This window comes from Oncorhynchus keta, chromosome 21, assembly GCF_023373465.1.
Source record: "Oncorhynchus keta strain PuntledgeMale-10-30-2019 chromosome 21, Oket_V2, whole genome shotgun sequence".
Lineage (NCBI taxonomy): Eukaryota > Metazoa > Chordata > Actinopteri > Salmoniformes > Salmonidae > Oncorhynchus > Oncorhynchus keta.
The window spans coordinates 55,536,938-55,552,565 of record NC_068441.1 but is presented as its reverse complement, the minus strand read 5'-3'; the positions used below and the strand labels follow the sequence as shown (position 1 = coordinate 55,552,565).

General features: G+C 47.3%; 1 protein-coding gene across 1 annotated transcript in view; it reads left to right on the top strand.

Moving 5' to 3' along the window:
• atrip (ATR interacting protein) overlaps window positions 1–15,628 on the top strand; it is a 57,596-nt gene that overhangs the window by 38,613 nt on the left and 3,355 nt on the right. Inside the window, exons 9-13 of the mRNA XM_052474267.1 lie at window positions 3,864–4,115; window positions 7,723–7,865; window positions 10,019–10,110; window positions 11,668–11,754; window positions 12,702–12,981. Of these exons, the coding sequence (XP_052330227.1) occupies window positions 3,864–4,115; window positions 7,723–7,865; window positions 10,019–10,110; window positions 11,668–11,754; window positions 12,702–12,981 (854 nt within the window). The remainder of the gene's footprint in view (window positions 1–3,863; window positions 4,116–7,722; window positions 7,866–10,018; window positions 10,111–11,667; window positions 11,755–12,701; window positions 12,982–15,628) is intronic.

Genomic DNA, 15,628 nt, shown 5'->3' with positions numbered 1-15,628 from the left:
CTACGGTCTGCAGGCTGAATGACAGATAAGCAGCGTGTTTAGCTACGGTCTGCAGGCTGAACGACAGATAAGCAGCGCTTGAGCTACGGTCTGCAGGCTGAACGACAGATAAGCAGCGCGTTGTGTTGAGCTACGGTCTGCAGGCTGAACGACAGATAAGCAGCGTGTTGAGCTACGGTCTGCAGGCTGAAAACAGATAAGCAGCGTGTTGAGCTACGGTCTGCAGGCTGAACGACAGATAAGCAGCGTGTTGTGTTGAGCTACGGTCTGCAGGCTGAACGACAGATAAGCAGCGTTGAGCTACGGTCTGCAGGCTGAACGACAGATAAGCAGCGTGTTGTGTTGAGCTACGGTCTGCAGGCTGAACGACAGATAAGCAGCGTGTTGTGTTGAGCTACGGTCTGCAGGCTGAACGACAGATAAGCAGCGCGTTGAGCTACGGTCTGCAGGGTGAACGACAGATAAGCAGCGCGTTGAGCTACGGTCTGCAGGCTGAACGACAGATAAGCAGCGTGTTGTGTTGAGCTACGGTCTGCAGGCTGAATGACAGATAAGCAGCGTGTTGTGTTGAGCTACGGTCTGCAGGCTGAACGACAGATAAGCAGCGCGTTGTGTTGAGCTACGGTCTGCAGGCTGAACGACAGATAAGCAGCGTGTTGTGTTGAGCTACGGTCTGCAGGCTGAACGACAGATAAGCAGCGTTGAGCTACGGTCTGCAGGCTGAATGACAGATAAGCAGCGCGTTGCGTGAGCACGGTCTGCAGGCTGAACGACAGATAAGCAGCGCGTTGAGCTCGGTCTGCAGGCTGAACGACAGATAAGCAGCGTGTTGAGCTACGGTCTGCAGGCTGAACGACAGATAAGCAGCGCGTTGTGTTGAGCTACGGTCTGCAGGCTGAACGACAGATAAGCAGCTTGTGTTGAGCTACGGTCTGCAGGCTGAACGACAATAAGCAGCGTTGAGCGGTCTGCAGGCTGAAAAACAGATAAGCAGCGTGTTGAGCTACGGTCTGCAGGCTGAACGACAGATAAGCAGCGCGTTTAGCTACGGTCTGCAGGCTGAAAGACAGATAAGCAGCGTGTTGAGCTACGGTCTGCAGGGTGAACGACAGATAAGCAGCGCGTTGTGTTGAGCTACGGTCTGCAGGCTGAAAGACAGATAAGCAGCGCGTTGAGCTACGGTCTGCAGGCTGAACGACAGATAAGCAGCGCGTTTAGCTACGGTCTGCAGGCTGAAAGACAGATAAGCAGCGTGTTGAGCTACGGTCTGCAGGGTGAACGACAGATAAGCAGCGTGTTGTGTTGAGCTACGGTCTGCAGGCTGAAAGACAGATAAGCAGCGTGTTGAGCTACGGTCTGCAGGCTGAATGACAGATAAGCAGCGTGTTTAGCTACGGTCTGCAGGCTGAACGACAGATAAGCAGCGCGTTTAGCTACGGTCTGCAGGCTGAACGACAGATAAGCAGCGCGTTGTGTTGAGCTACGGTCTGCAGGCTGAAAACGACAGATAAGCAGCGTGTTGAGCTACGGTCTGCAGGGTGAACGACAGATAAGCAGCGCGTTGAGCTACGGTCTGCAGGCTGAACGACAGATAAGCAGCGTGTTGTGTTGAGCTACGGTCTGCAGGCTGAACGACAGATAAGCAGCGCGTTGAGCTACGGTCTGCAGGCTGAACGACAGATAAGCAGCGTGTTGTGTTGAGCTACGGTCTGCAGGCTGAACGACAGATAAGCAGCGTGTTGTGTTGAGCTACGGTCTGCAGGCTGAACGACAGATAAGCAGCGCGTTGAGCTACGGTCTGCAGGGTGAACGACAGATAAGCAGCGCGTTGAGCTACGGTCTGCAGGCTGAACGACAGATAAGCAGCGTGTTGTGTTGAGCTACGGTCTGCAGGCTGAATGACAGATAAGCAGCGTGTTGTGTTGAGCTACGGTCTGCAGGCTGAACGACAGATAAGCAGCGCGTTGTGTTGAGCTACGGTCTGCAGGCTGAACGACAGATAAGCAGCGTGTTGTGTTGAGCTACGGTCTGCAGGCTGAACGACAGATAAGCAGCGCGTTGAGCTACGGTCTGCAGGCTGAATGACAGATAAGCAGCGCGTTGCGTTGAGCTACGGTCTGCAGGCTGAACGACAGATAAGCAGCGCGTTGAGCTACGGTCTGCAGGCTGAACGACAGATAAGCAGCGTGTTGAGCTACGGTCTGCAGGCTGAACGACAGATAAGCAGCGCGTTGTGTTGAGCTACGGTCTGCAGGCTGAACGACAGATAAGCAGCGCGTTGTGTTGAGCTACGGTCTGCAGGCTGAACGACAGATAAGCAGCGCGTTGAGCTACGGTCTGCAGGCTGAAAAACAGATAAGCAGCGTGTTGAGCTACGGTCTGCAGGCTGAACGACAGATAAGCAGCGTGTTGAGCTACGGTCAGCAGGCTGAACGACAGATAAGCAGCGTGTTGTGTTGAGCTACGGTCTGCAGGCTGAACGACAGATAAGCAGCGCGTTGAGCTACGGTCTGCAGGCTGAACGACAGATAAGCAGCGCGTTGAGCTACGGTCTGCAGGCTGAATGACAGATAAGCAGCGCGTTGAGCTACGGTCTGCAGGCTGAATGACAGATAAGCAGCGCGTTGTGTTGAGCTACGGTCTGCAGGCTGAATGACAGATAAGCAGCGCGTTGAGCTACGGTCTGCAGGCTGAACGACAGATAAGCAGCGCGTTGAGCTACGGTCTGCAGGCTGAAAGACAGATAAGCAGCGCGTTGAGCTACGGTCTGCAGGCTGAACGACAGATAAGCAGCTATTGAGCTACGGTCTGCAGGCTGAAAGACAGATAAGCAGCGCGTTGAGCTACGGTCTGCAGGCTGAACGACAGATAAGCAGCGTTGAGCTACGGTCTGCAGGCTGAAAGACAGATAAGCAGCGCGTTGAGCTACGGTCTGCAGGCTGAAAGACAGATAAGCAGCGCGTTGAGCTACGGTCTGCAGGCTGAAAGACAGATAAGCAGCGCGTTGAGCTACGATCAGCAGGCTGAATGACAGATAAGCAGCGTTGAGCTACGGTCTGCAGGCTGAAAGACAGATAAGCAGCGCGTTGAGCTACGATCAGCAGGCTGAATGACAGATAAGCAGCGCGCGTTTAGCTACGGTCTGCAGGCTGAACGACAGATAAGAGCAGCGTTGTGTTGAGCTACGGTCTGCAGGCTGAACGACAGATAAGCAGCGCGTTGAGCTACGGTCTGCAGGCTGAACGTGTGCAACATGCTATAATACATACGATTTCATTTAATTTCATTGTATCGGTCTTGAGAAAGGCCACAGGGCTGAACCATCACTAAATGTTTGCTTCCCAGTCTCTAATCTGTGTTCGATGTATTTATGTCCTTTTAAGGGAAGTTTTTATTTTGTATTTTACCTTTTTGTTTAACTAGGCAAGTCAGTTAAGAACAAATTCTTATTTTCAATGACGTCCTACTGGGGAACAGTGGGTTTAAACTGCCTTGTTCAGCTCGGGGATTCGATCTCGCAACCTTTCTGTTACTAGTCCAACGCTCTAACCACTAGGCTACCTGCCACCTCTACACTCTAACCACTAGGCTACCCTGCCACCTCTACACTCTAACCACTAGGCTACCCTGCCGCCTCTATAATCTAACCACTAGGCTACCCTGCCACCTCTACACTCTAACCACTAGGCTACCCTGCCACCTCTACACTCTAACCACTAGGCTACCTGCCACCTCTACACTCTAACCACTAGGCTATGTTTTGTTTAATTGATTCTATGGATCCCAGGACTCCCTGGAAAACAGTGGCTAGTGTTACTGAGTGGACGATCCTGGCTAAATTCATTATTTTGATTGACCAACAGGCCCATTCTGGAGTCAGGCCTGGCCCCCCTGCTGCCTGACACCTCCATCCAGCCTGGGACTTCTAGAACCTCTGAGACCCCAGTAGATGGCACCAGAGAGGGTCCGGCCCTCCACCCTCTCCTCAGGAAGCTCCTTCAGCTGTCAGACCCCTCCTTCTCCACCAACGCTTTTCAGAGGGAGGCCCTGGTGCCCAGCAGTCTGACGACTCTCAACATGCTGCTGGAGAGAGCACAGGAGCGGCAGCTTTCCAGGCAAGTCCTTAGATTCTTCCAAAAATGGCACCCTATCCCCTATATAGTGCACTACTTTGGACCCGAGCCCCGGTTCAAAGTAGTGCACTATGTAGGGGAATAGGGTGCCATTTTGGATGCGTTCTCTTTAATGCAGAAAAGAAACAACATTGACCGTCTAGTTTAGTTAATCTTCTTATATAAGCAAGTAAGACTGCTCTTTTAGTTTTGAGAGCTTTGAAATATGGTCAAAGCCACTCACTGTACATAAATGGCAACAACAGTTTGTATTTATTCATGTTACCTCACTACTGTATGTACTGTAAATGTGCAGTGATGCAGAATGAAGTGTCATTTTTGTGATTGTTCAATCTTCAAATCATTTAAATGCTTCCAGGTCTGTGAGTTTTATTATATGGTATGAGTGAAGGAAGGAAGTGAGCAGGAATTTCCTTCCTTGATCTGATATGTAATGATGTCTCCTGGCTACAGGTTCCTGTGTTGTCTAGTCAGGTCAGGTTCTGTCACAGCCGGCCGCGACCGGGAGACCCATGGGGAGGGTTAAGGGAGGGTTTGGCCGGCAGGGATGTCCTTGTCCCATCACGCACTAGCGACTCCTGTGGCTGGCCGTGCGCAGTGCAAGCTGACATGGTCGCCAGGTGTACGGTGTTTCCTCCGACACATTGGTGCGGCTGGCTTCCGGGTTAAACGGGCATTGTATCAAGAAGCACGGCTCTCGACATTCGCCTCTCCCGAGTCCATACGGGAGTTGCAGCGATGAAACAAGACTGTAACTAGCAATTGGTTATCACAAAATTGGGTAAAAAATATATATATGTTGTTGTTTTTTTAAGTGGTTAAATGTATAGATATTGTAACACCCCCCCCCCCCAAACTCAAAATGAAGAATAATGCCTGGCTGGATGAGGGGTGGGCCACAAACTTAAAACTCGTAAAACTGACTATCCTACCGATCCTTGACTTCAGCGATGTCATTTACAAAATAGCCTCGAACGCTCTACTCAGCGAATTGGATGCAGTCTATCATGGTGCAATCCGTTTTGTCACCAAAGCCCCATATACTACCCACCACTGCGACCTGTACGCTCTCGTTGGCTGGCCCTCACTTCATATTTGTCGCCAAACCCACTGGCTCCAGCTTATCAATAAGTCTTTGCTAGGTAGGTAGGTATCTCAACTCACTGGTCACCATAGCAGCTCCCACCTGTAGCACATGCTCCAGCAGGTATATTTCACGGGTCACCCCCAAAGCCAATTCCTCCTTTGGCTGCCTTTCCTTCCAGTTCTCTGCTGCCAGTGACTGGAATGAAATGCAAAAATCACTGAAGCTGGAGACTCATATCTTCCTCACTAACTTTAAGTATCAGTTGTCAGAGCAGCTCACAGATCATTGCACCTGTACACAGCCCATCTGTAAATAGCCCAGCCACCTACCTCATCCCCATATTATTATGTATTTATCTTGATCCTTTACACCCCAGTATCTCTACTTGCACATTCATCTTCTGCTCATCTGTCATTCCAGTGTTTAATTGTTAAATTGTAATTGAGTGACTCCTTCTACTTCTTCTCCGGCGTTTTGATGCAGCCCCTCAGGATGAATAGAGCGGAAAGTTCAAACAAAGGATTTCTGGTGACCACCAATCTATTATCCAAACGTTCTTTCCTGCTGTAGGTAATAATACAAGAAATCTTCTGAGCCAAATAATGTCTGAAACGACAACAAAGAATACACCCTTTAATGGTATTTTGGCAGCCATATTGGATTTTGGATGCCATAAAGTGGATTTAGAGCAGAGGATGCTGGTGGGAGGACCTACAGGAGGACGGGTTCATTGTAATGGCTGGAATGGAATCAATGGAAAGGAGTCAAACGTGTGTTCCATACAGAATGTTTGTGTTTTGATACCCTTCCATCGGTTTCATTCCAACCAATAGAATGAACCTGTCCTCCTAATAGCTCCTCCCACCAGCCTTCTCTGATTTGGAGTCAAGTCTTAGGGGCGCACCCTAACGTAATTGCAAGAGGTTGAACATGTAAAATCGACAAGAGAAACATTTGACTGAAAATAATCGATAGTTTTCTCTTGTCTCAGCCTACTTGTTTTTCTTGGAGATGATTTTTAGATTAATAGCCACATCATAAAACGCGCAACAATTAAAAATATAGCAGTGAATGATGGAAAAATATGACTTGGAAAGTTGCCTGTTAATCACCTACCAAAAACGTCAAGCTTACGCTTATCATAAATCTCCATAGTTCATATTTCCTCCTATTGCATCTCTGTGTTTACAGGTCAATATTAACTAGATGCAGTAAGATAGCCTCATGCTGTCTGTTTGTGTAGCGTAGACAATTGACTACTTCTATTCAACATTTTTGCTGTTTATCAGATCTTGCAATATTGGGTTCATGAGCTTATGTGGCCCGTTCCTCATCCAACCAGGCATTGTTTTGCATGTCAAATAAAATTTTATTGGTCACATACACATGGTTAGCAGATGTTATTGGTCACATACACATGGTTAGCAGATGTTTTTGGTCACATACACATGGTTAACAGATGTTATTGGTCACATACACATGGTTAGCAGATGTTATTGGTCACATACACATGGTAAGCAGATGTTAATGGTCACATACACATGGTTAACAGATGTTATTGGTCACATACACATGGTTAGCAGATGTTATTGGTCACATACACATGGTTAGTAGATGTTATTGGTCACATACACATGGTAAGCAGATGTTAATGGTGGTGTACATGGTATAAGATACAGTATATACAAATGAGATTAGTAATGCAAGATATGTAAACATTATTAAAGTGCCGTTGTTTAAAGTGACTAGTGAGTCTCTATGTAGGCAGCAGCCACTCAATGTTAGTGGTGGCTGTTATGCAGTCTGATGGACTTGAGATAGAAGCTGTTTTTCAGTCTCTCGGTCCCAGCTTTGATGCACTTGAACTGACTTCGCCTTCTGGATGATAGCGGGGTGAACAGGCAGTGGCTCGGGTGGTTGTTGTCCTTGATGATCTTTTTGGCCTTCCTGTGACATCGGGTGGTGTAGGTGTCCTGGAGGACAGGTAGTTTGCCCACGGTGATGCGTTGGTCAGACCGCACCACCCTCTGGAGAGCCTTGTGGTTGAGGGCGGTGCAGTTTCCGTACCAGGCTGTGATACAGCCCGACAGGATGCTCTCAATTGTGCATCTGTAAAAGTTTGTCAGGGTTTTAGGTGACAAGCCAAATTTCTTCAGCCTCCTGAGGTTGAAGAGGCGCTGTTGCGCCTTCTTCACCATACTGTCTATGTGGGTGGACCACTTCAGTTTGTCTGTGACGTGTTCGCAGAGGAACTTTAAAACTCTCCACTCATGTTTTGAGTTTAGGGGGTGTGTCTCTATCAATTTACCAATTTTTGTAGTAAAAAAATAAATGTCCACAACAATCCATGTATTAAATGGGAGACATTAGAGATGTGGAAAAACACGGTTGTGTTTTGATCTACCACGGCTTGGGGTAGCTCATACTAAAGCCCTTTTTTTGTGTATTGGCCATGAGCCTACTATATTTACCTATGTCATGTTTTGTATTGCCTCCTTGCAGGTTCCAGTGTGTTGTGTCCAGTCCGGCTCTGTCTCGCTGCCTGTCTCTAGACTCGTCCTACCAGACCCTGTCTCTGTCTGTCTCCCTACTAGCTGGCCTGGCCCACAGCGATGAGCTAGCTTTTAGAATCTGCTGTCATACAGGTAACTACGGGGGCCTCCTCTGTAACTAAGGGGCGCGGCCTCGGCTGTCATACAGTTAACTAAGGGGCGCGGCCTCTTCTGTCATACAGGTAACTACGGGGCCTCCTCTGTAACTAAGGGGCGCGGCCTCTGCTGTCATACAGTTAAGGGGCCTCCTCTGCTGTCATACAGGTAACTAAGGGGCCTCCTCTGCTGTCATACAGGTAACTAAGGGGCCTCCTCTGCTGTCATACAGGTAACTAAGGGGCCTCCTCTGCTGTCATACAGGTAACTAAGGGGCCTCCTCTGCTGTCATACAGGCAACTAAGGGGCCTCCTCTGCTGTCATACAGGTAACTAAGGGGCCTCCTCTGCTGTCATACAGGTAACTAAGGGGCCTCCTCTGCTGTCATACAGGCAACTAAGGGGCCTCCTCTGCTGTCATACAGGTAACTAAGGGGCCTCCTCTGCTGTCATACAGGTAACTAAGGGGCCTCCTCTGCTGTCATACAGGCAACTAAGGGGCCTCCTCTGCTGTCATACAGGTAACTAAGGGGCCTCCTCTGCTGTCATACAGGTAACTAAGGGGCCTCCTCTGCTGTCATACAGGCAACTAAGGGGCCTCCTCTGCTGTCATACAGGTAACTAAGGGGCCTCCTCTGCTGTCATACAGGTAACTAAGGGGCCTCCTCTGCTGTCATACAGGTAACTAAGGGGCCTCCTCTGCTGTCATACAGGTAACTAAGGGGCCTCCTCTGCTGTCATACAGGTAACTAAGGGGCCTCCTCTGCTGTCGTACAGGTAACTAAGGGGCCTCCTCTGCTGTCATACAGGTAACTAAGGGGCCTCCTCTGCTGTCATACAGGTAACTAAGGGGCTGTCTAACTAAGGGGCCTCCTGCTGTCATACAGGTAACTAAGGGGCCTCCTCTGCTGTCATACAGGTAACTAGGGGCCTCCTCTGCTGTCATACAGGTAACTAAGGGGCCTCCTCTGCTGTCATACAGGTAACTAGGGGCCTCCTCTGCTGTCATACAGGTAACTAAGGGGCCTCCTCTGCTGTCATACAGGTAACTAGGGCCTCCTCTGCTGTCATACAGGTAACTAAGGGGCCTCCTCTGCTGTCATACAGGTAACTAAGGGGCCTCCTCTGCTGTCATACAGGTAACTAGGGGCCTCCTCTGCTGTCATACAGGTAACTAAGGGGCCTCCTCTGCTGTCATACAGGTAACTAGGGGGCCTCCTCTGCTGTCATACAGGTAACTAGGGGGCCTCCTCTGCTGTCATACAGGTAACTAGGGGGGCCTCCTCTGCTGTCATACAGGTAACTAGGGGGCCTCCTCTGCTGTCATACAGGTAACTAGGGGGCCTCCTCTGCTGTCATACAGGTAACTAGGGGGCCTCCTCTGCTGCCATACAGGTAACTAAGGGGCCTCCTCTGCTGTCATACAGGTAACTAAGGGGCATGTGTCTGCTGTCATACAGGTAACTAAGGGGCCTCCTCTGCTGTCATACAGGTAACACCTCAAGGGGCCTCCTCTGCTGTCATACAGGTAACTACGGGGCCTCCTCTGCTGTCATACAGGTAACTAAAATTGGCCTCCTCTGCTGTCATACAGGTAATACATGGGGCCTCCTCTGCTGTCATACAGGTAACTAGGGGGCCTCCTCTGCTGTCATACAGGTAACTGGGGCCTCCTCTGCTGTCATACAGGTAACTAAGGGGCCTCCTCTGCTGTCATACAGGTAACTAGGGGGCCTCCTCTGCTGTCATACAGGTAACTAAGGGGCCTCCTCTGCTGTCATACAGGTAACTACGGGGCCTCAGTCTGCTGTCATACAGGTAACTGTTTATGGGGCCTCCTCTGCTGTCATGTTTACAGGTAACTGTCGGGGCCTTTATACTCTGCTGTCATACAGGTAACTACATGGGTCCATCCTCTGCTGTCATACAGGTAACTAGGGTCCTCCTCTGCTGTCATACAGGTAACTGGGGGCCTGTTTATGCCTCTGCTGTCATACAGGCAACTAAGGGGCCTCCTCTGCTGTCATACAGGTAACTAAGGGGCCTCCTCTGCTGTCATACAGGTAACTAAGGGGCCTCCTCTGCTGTCATACAGGCAACTACATGTGTATTTCTCTGTATGTGGTGGTGATGATATTGTCGTCCCTCCAGACTGGTGTCCGTTACTGAAGGTTTTCCAGTACATCACCTCAAGACCTGACAAGACCGTCACAGACTCTCACTGGTCACAGCTGGAGGTGGAGGTAACGTTGCTTTACCTCAGATCAGCTGTTGTTGAAAACAAAATTGCAACTACTATGTTGTCTGTTTATACATGCTGGCTGTCTGTTTATACATGCTGGCTGTCTGTATATACATACTGTCTGTCTGTATATACATACTGTCTGTCTGTATATACATACTGTCTGTCTGTATATACATGCTGTCTGTCTGTATATACATGCTGTCTGTCTGTATATACATGCTGTCTGTCTGTTTATACATGCTGTCTGTCTGTCTGTTTATACATGCTGTCGATCTGTCTATACATGCTGTCGGTCTGTATACATGCTGTCTGTCTGTCTGTTTATACATGTTGTCTGTCTGTTTATACATACATGCTGTCTGTCTGTTTATACATACATGCTGTCTGTCTGTTTATACATGCTGTCTGTCTGCTTACACATGCTGTCTGTGTCTGTTTATACATACATGCTGTCTGTCTGTTTATACATACAGTCTGTCTGTCTGTTTATACATGCTGTATATCTGTTTATGCATGCTGTCTGTCTGTTTATACGTGCTGTCTGTCTGTTTATATGTACATGCTGTCTGTCTGTTTATACATACATGCTGTCTGTCTGTTTATACATACATGCTGTCTGTCTGTTTATACATGCTGTATATCTGTTTATGCATGCTGTCTGTCTGTTTATACATGCTGTCTGTATGTTTATACATGCTGTATATCTGTTTATGCAAGCTGTCTGTCTGTCTGTTTATGCATGCTGTCTGTCTGTTTATGCATGCTGTCTGTCTGTCTGTTTATACATGCTGTCTGTCTGTTTATACATACAGTCTGTCTGTCTGTTTATACATACAGTCTGTCTGTCTGTTTATACATGCTGTCTGTCTGTTTACGCATGCTGTCTGTCTGTTTATACATGCTGTATATCTGTTTATGCAAGCTGTATATCTGTTTATACATGCTGTCTGTCTGTCTGTTTATACATGCTGGCTGTCTGTCTATACATGCTGTTTGTCTGTCTATACATGCTGTTTGTCTGTCTATACATGCTGTCTGTCTGTTTATACATGCTGTCTGTCTGTTTATACATGCTGTCTGTCTGTTTATACATGCTGTCTGTCTGTCTATACATGCTGTCTGTCTGTTTATACATGCTGTCTGTCTGTTTATACATGCTGTCTGTCTGTTTATACATGCTGTCTGTTTATACATGCTGGCTGTCTGTCTATACATGCTGGCTGTCTGTCTATACATGCTGGCTGTCTGTCTATACATGCTGGCTGTCTGTCTGTCTGTCTGTCTGTCTGTTTATACATGCTGTCTGTCTGTCTGTTTATACATGCTGTTTGTCTGTTTATACATGCTGTCTGCCTGTCTGTCTATACATGCTGTCTGTCTGTCTATACATGCTGTCTGTCTGTTTATACATGCTGTCTGTCTATACATGCTGTATATCTGTTTATACATGCTGTCTGTTTATACGTGCTGTCTGTCTGTCTATACATGCTGCCTGTCTGTTTATGCATACTGTCTGTCTGTTTATGCATGCTGTCTGTCTGTTCTGTATGGGCAGGTGGTGCGTTTCCTGACCAGTCTGTTCAATAGGAAGGCTTCCACGTGGAGTGTGTTTGTTGAGTCGTCCTGTCAGTGCCACAGTGAGGTAAGAAGCAGAGCTGTTTGTCAGAGGTATAGAAATAGAATGAAAAGCTTGGAACCTCTCACCATAATGACCTGAATGGGGACGCTATTGGACCCTCTCACTATAATGACCTGAATGGGGACGCTATTGGACCCTCTCACTATAATGACCTGAATGGGGACGCTATTGGACCCTCACTATAATGACCTGAATGGGGACGCCATTGGAACCTCACTATAATGACCTGAATGGGGACGCTATTGGAATCTCTCACTATAATGACCTGAATGGGGACGCCATTGGAACCTCTCACTATAATGACCTGAATGGGGACGCCATTGGAACCTCTCACTATAATGACCTGAATGGGGACGCTGTTAGAACCTCACTATAATGACCTGAATGGGGACGCCATTGGAACCTCTCACTATAATGACCTGAATGGGGACGCTGTTAGAACCTCACTATAATGACCTGAATGGGGACGCCATTGGAACCTCTCACTATAATGACCTGAATGGGGACGCCATTGGAACCTCACTATAATGACCTGAATGGGGACACCATTTAATTCATTCTAATTCCATAGTCAGAGCTTTGGAGAGTTGGTCAACCAAAGTGCCTTTTTGGGTATCTGTCCATGGAAATTCTTATCTGTTGACATGGACGGCAGGGTAGCCTAGTGTTTAGAGCGTTGGACTAGTAACCGGAAGGTTGCAAGTTCAAATCCCCGAGCCGACAAGGTACAAATCTGTCGTTCTGCCCCCTGAACAGGCAGTTAACCCATTGTTCCCAGGCCTTCATTGAAAATAAGATTTTTTTCTTAACTGACTTGCCTGGTTAAATAAAGGTAAAAAATAAAATAAAATAAAAAAAATTGACATTTTTCTTTTCAGTGTCTTAAGAGTAGGAACCCTGATTATTTCCAAACATCTCCTGACGGTGGTTGTCTGCCTGTCTCTGCGCAGGTAGTGAAGACCACAGTGGTGCTACTCCACAGGCAGTGGCTGGACCTCCGGGGCCGAGTGGAGGGGAGCTCTGGGGGCGAGGCAACGATCCAAAGCCCGGCGTGGTGCTCCTCTCCTGGGGTTGATCTGCTAAGGGAGGCTCTGATGCTGCTCCACTGGCTCTTCCTCAACAACAGTAGCTTCTCAGAGCACTGCCTTCCTGTCCTCCACATGTATGACCAGATGATTCCTGCCATTAGAGACACCTTCAGGAGGATCCCCCACCTCTCAGAGAGTGAAGGTAGGTAGTGGGCAATCTATGTCCCGCGGCCCACATCCGCCACACAAATCTTTTTTTTCTTTTTTTATAAGTTTTGTAAAATAAAATATACGCTGGATAAAAATATAAACGCAACATGGAAAGTGTTGGTCTCATGAGCTGAAGAATAAAAAAGATCCCAGGGATATTCCATACGAACAAAAATTCTGTGCACAAATTTGTGAGCATTTATCCTTTGCCAAGATAATCCATCCACCTGACAGGTGTGGCATATCACGAAGCTGATTAAACATCATGATCAAAGATGGCGCCGACAGACAGACAGACAGCTGATTCTAGATCCCAAAGTAACTTCACAGTATTTTGTTTTTTTTGTGTGTTATTTCTTACATCAAATCAAATTTCATTGGTCACATACACATGGTTTCGCTGATGTTAATTAATGTGAGTGTAGTGAAATGCTTGTGCTTCTAGTTCCCGGCAGTGCAGTAATATCTAACAAGTAATCTAACAATTCCCCAACAACTACCTAATACACACAATGTAAAGGGATGGAATAAGAATATGTACATATAAATATATGGATGAGATGGTATAGAGTGCAGTATATACATATGAGATTAGTAATGTAGGATATGTAAACATTATTAAAGTGGCGTTATTTAAAGTGACTAGTGATACCTTTATTAAATCCATTTATGAAAGTGGCCAGTGATTTGAGTGTGTGTGTTGGCAGCAGCCTCTCTGTTAGTGACTGCTGTTTAACAGTCTGATGACCTTGAGATAGAAGCTGTTTTTCAGTCTGATGGCCTTGAGATAGAAGCTGTTTAACAGTCTCTCGGTCCCAGCTTTGATGCACCTGTACTGACCTCGCCTTCTGGATGATAGCGGGTTGAACAGGCAGTGGCTCGGGTGGCTGTTGTCGTGTTTGATGATCTTTTTGGCCTTCCTGTGACATCTGGGGCTGTAGGTGTCCTGGAGGGCAGGTAGTTTCCCCGGTGATGCGTTGTGCAGATCTCACTACCCTCTGGAGAGCCTTACAGTTGTGGGCGGAGCAGTTGCCGTACCAGGCGGTGATTCAGCCCGCCAGGATGCTCTCGATTGTGCATCTGTAAAAGTTTGAGGGTTACAAGTGACAAGCCAAATTTCTTCTTCACGACGCTGTCTGTGTGAGTGGACCATTTCAGTTTGTCCGTGATGTGTATTCCGAGGAACTTAAAACTTACTACCCTCTTCTCACTATTGTTCCATCGATGTGGATAGGGGGGTGCTACCTCTGCTGTTTCCTGAAGTCCACAATCATCTCCTTTGTTTTGTTGACGTTGAGTGAGAGGTTATTTTCCTGACGCCACACAGGTTTGCGCTTTCAGTTTTGCGCGAATGCTGCCATCAATCCACGGTTTCTGGCTAGGGAAGGTTTTAATAGTCACCGTGGTTACAACATCATCTCCGATGCACTTCCTAATAACTCACTCACCGAGTCAGCGTATACGTCGATGTTAATGTCTGAGGCTACCACCCGGAACATATCCCAGTCCATGTGATCAAAGCAATCTTGAAGCGTGGAATCTGATTGGTCAGACCAGCGTTGGATAGACCTAAGCACGGGCGCTTCCTGTTTTAGTTTCTACCTATAGGAGGGGAGCAACAAGATGGAGTCATGGTCAGATTTGCCGAAGGGAGGGCGGGGGAGGGCCTTGTATGCATCGCAGAAGTTAGAGTAGCAGTGGTCCAGTGTTTTGCACAAGCGAGTTCAACCATCAATGTGCTGGTAGAATTTAGATAGCCTTGTTCTCAAATGAGCCCTGTTAAAATCCCCAGCTACAATAAATGCAGCCTCAGGATATATATGGTTTCCATGGAGTCCAGTGAAGTTCTTTCAGGTCCGTCGGCGTATACGACACTGACTGGACTTTGTGCCAACTGGAAGCCACATGTCCCGAGGCCACATTTATTGTAGCTGGAGATTTCAACAAAGCAAATCTGAGGAAAACGTTACCGAAGTTCTACCAACACTTTGACTGTAGGACTCGTGCCGGAAAAACTCTCGACCGCTGCTACTCCCTCTTCTGGGATGCCTACAAGGCCCGCCTCCGCCCTTCGGGAAAATTAGATCACGACTACATTTGGCTCGTCCCTTCCTATAGACAAATCAAATCAAAGTTTATTTGTCACGTGAATACAACAGACCTTACAGTGAAATGCTTACTTACAGGCTCTAACCAATAATGCAAAAAAGGTGTTAGGTGAACAATAGGTAAGTAAAGAAATAAAACAACAGTAAAAAGACAGGCTACAGTGCCTTGCGAAAGTATTCGGCCCCCTTGAACTTTGCGACCTTTTGCCACATTTCAGGCTTCAAACATAAAGATATAAAACTGTATTTTTTTGTGAACAATCAAGAACAAGTGGGACACAATCATGAAGTGGAACGACATTTATTGGATATTTAAAACTTTTTTTAACAAATCAAAAACTGAAAAATTGAGCGTACAAAATTATTCAGCCCATTTACTTTCAGTGCAGCAAACTCTCTCCAGAAGTTCAGTGAGGATCTCTGAATGATCCAATGTTGACCTAAATGACTAATGATGATAAATACAATCCACCTGTGTGTTATCAAGTCTCCGTATAAATGCACCTGCACTGTGATAGTCTCAGAGGAAGG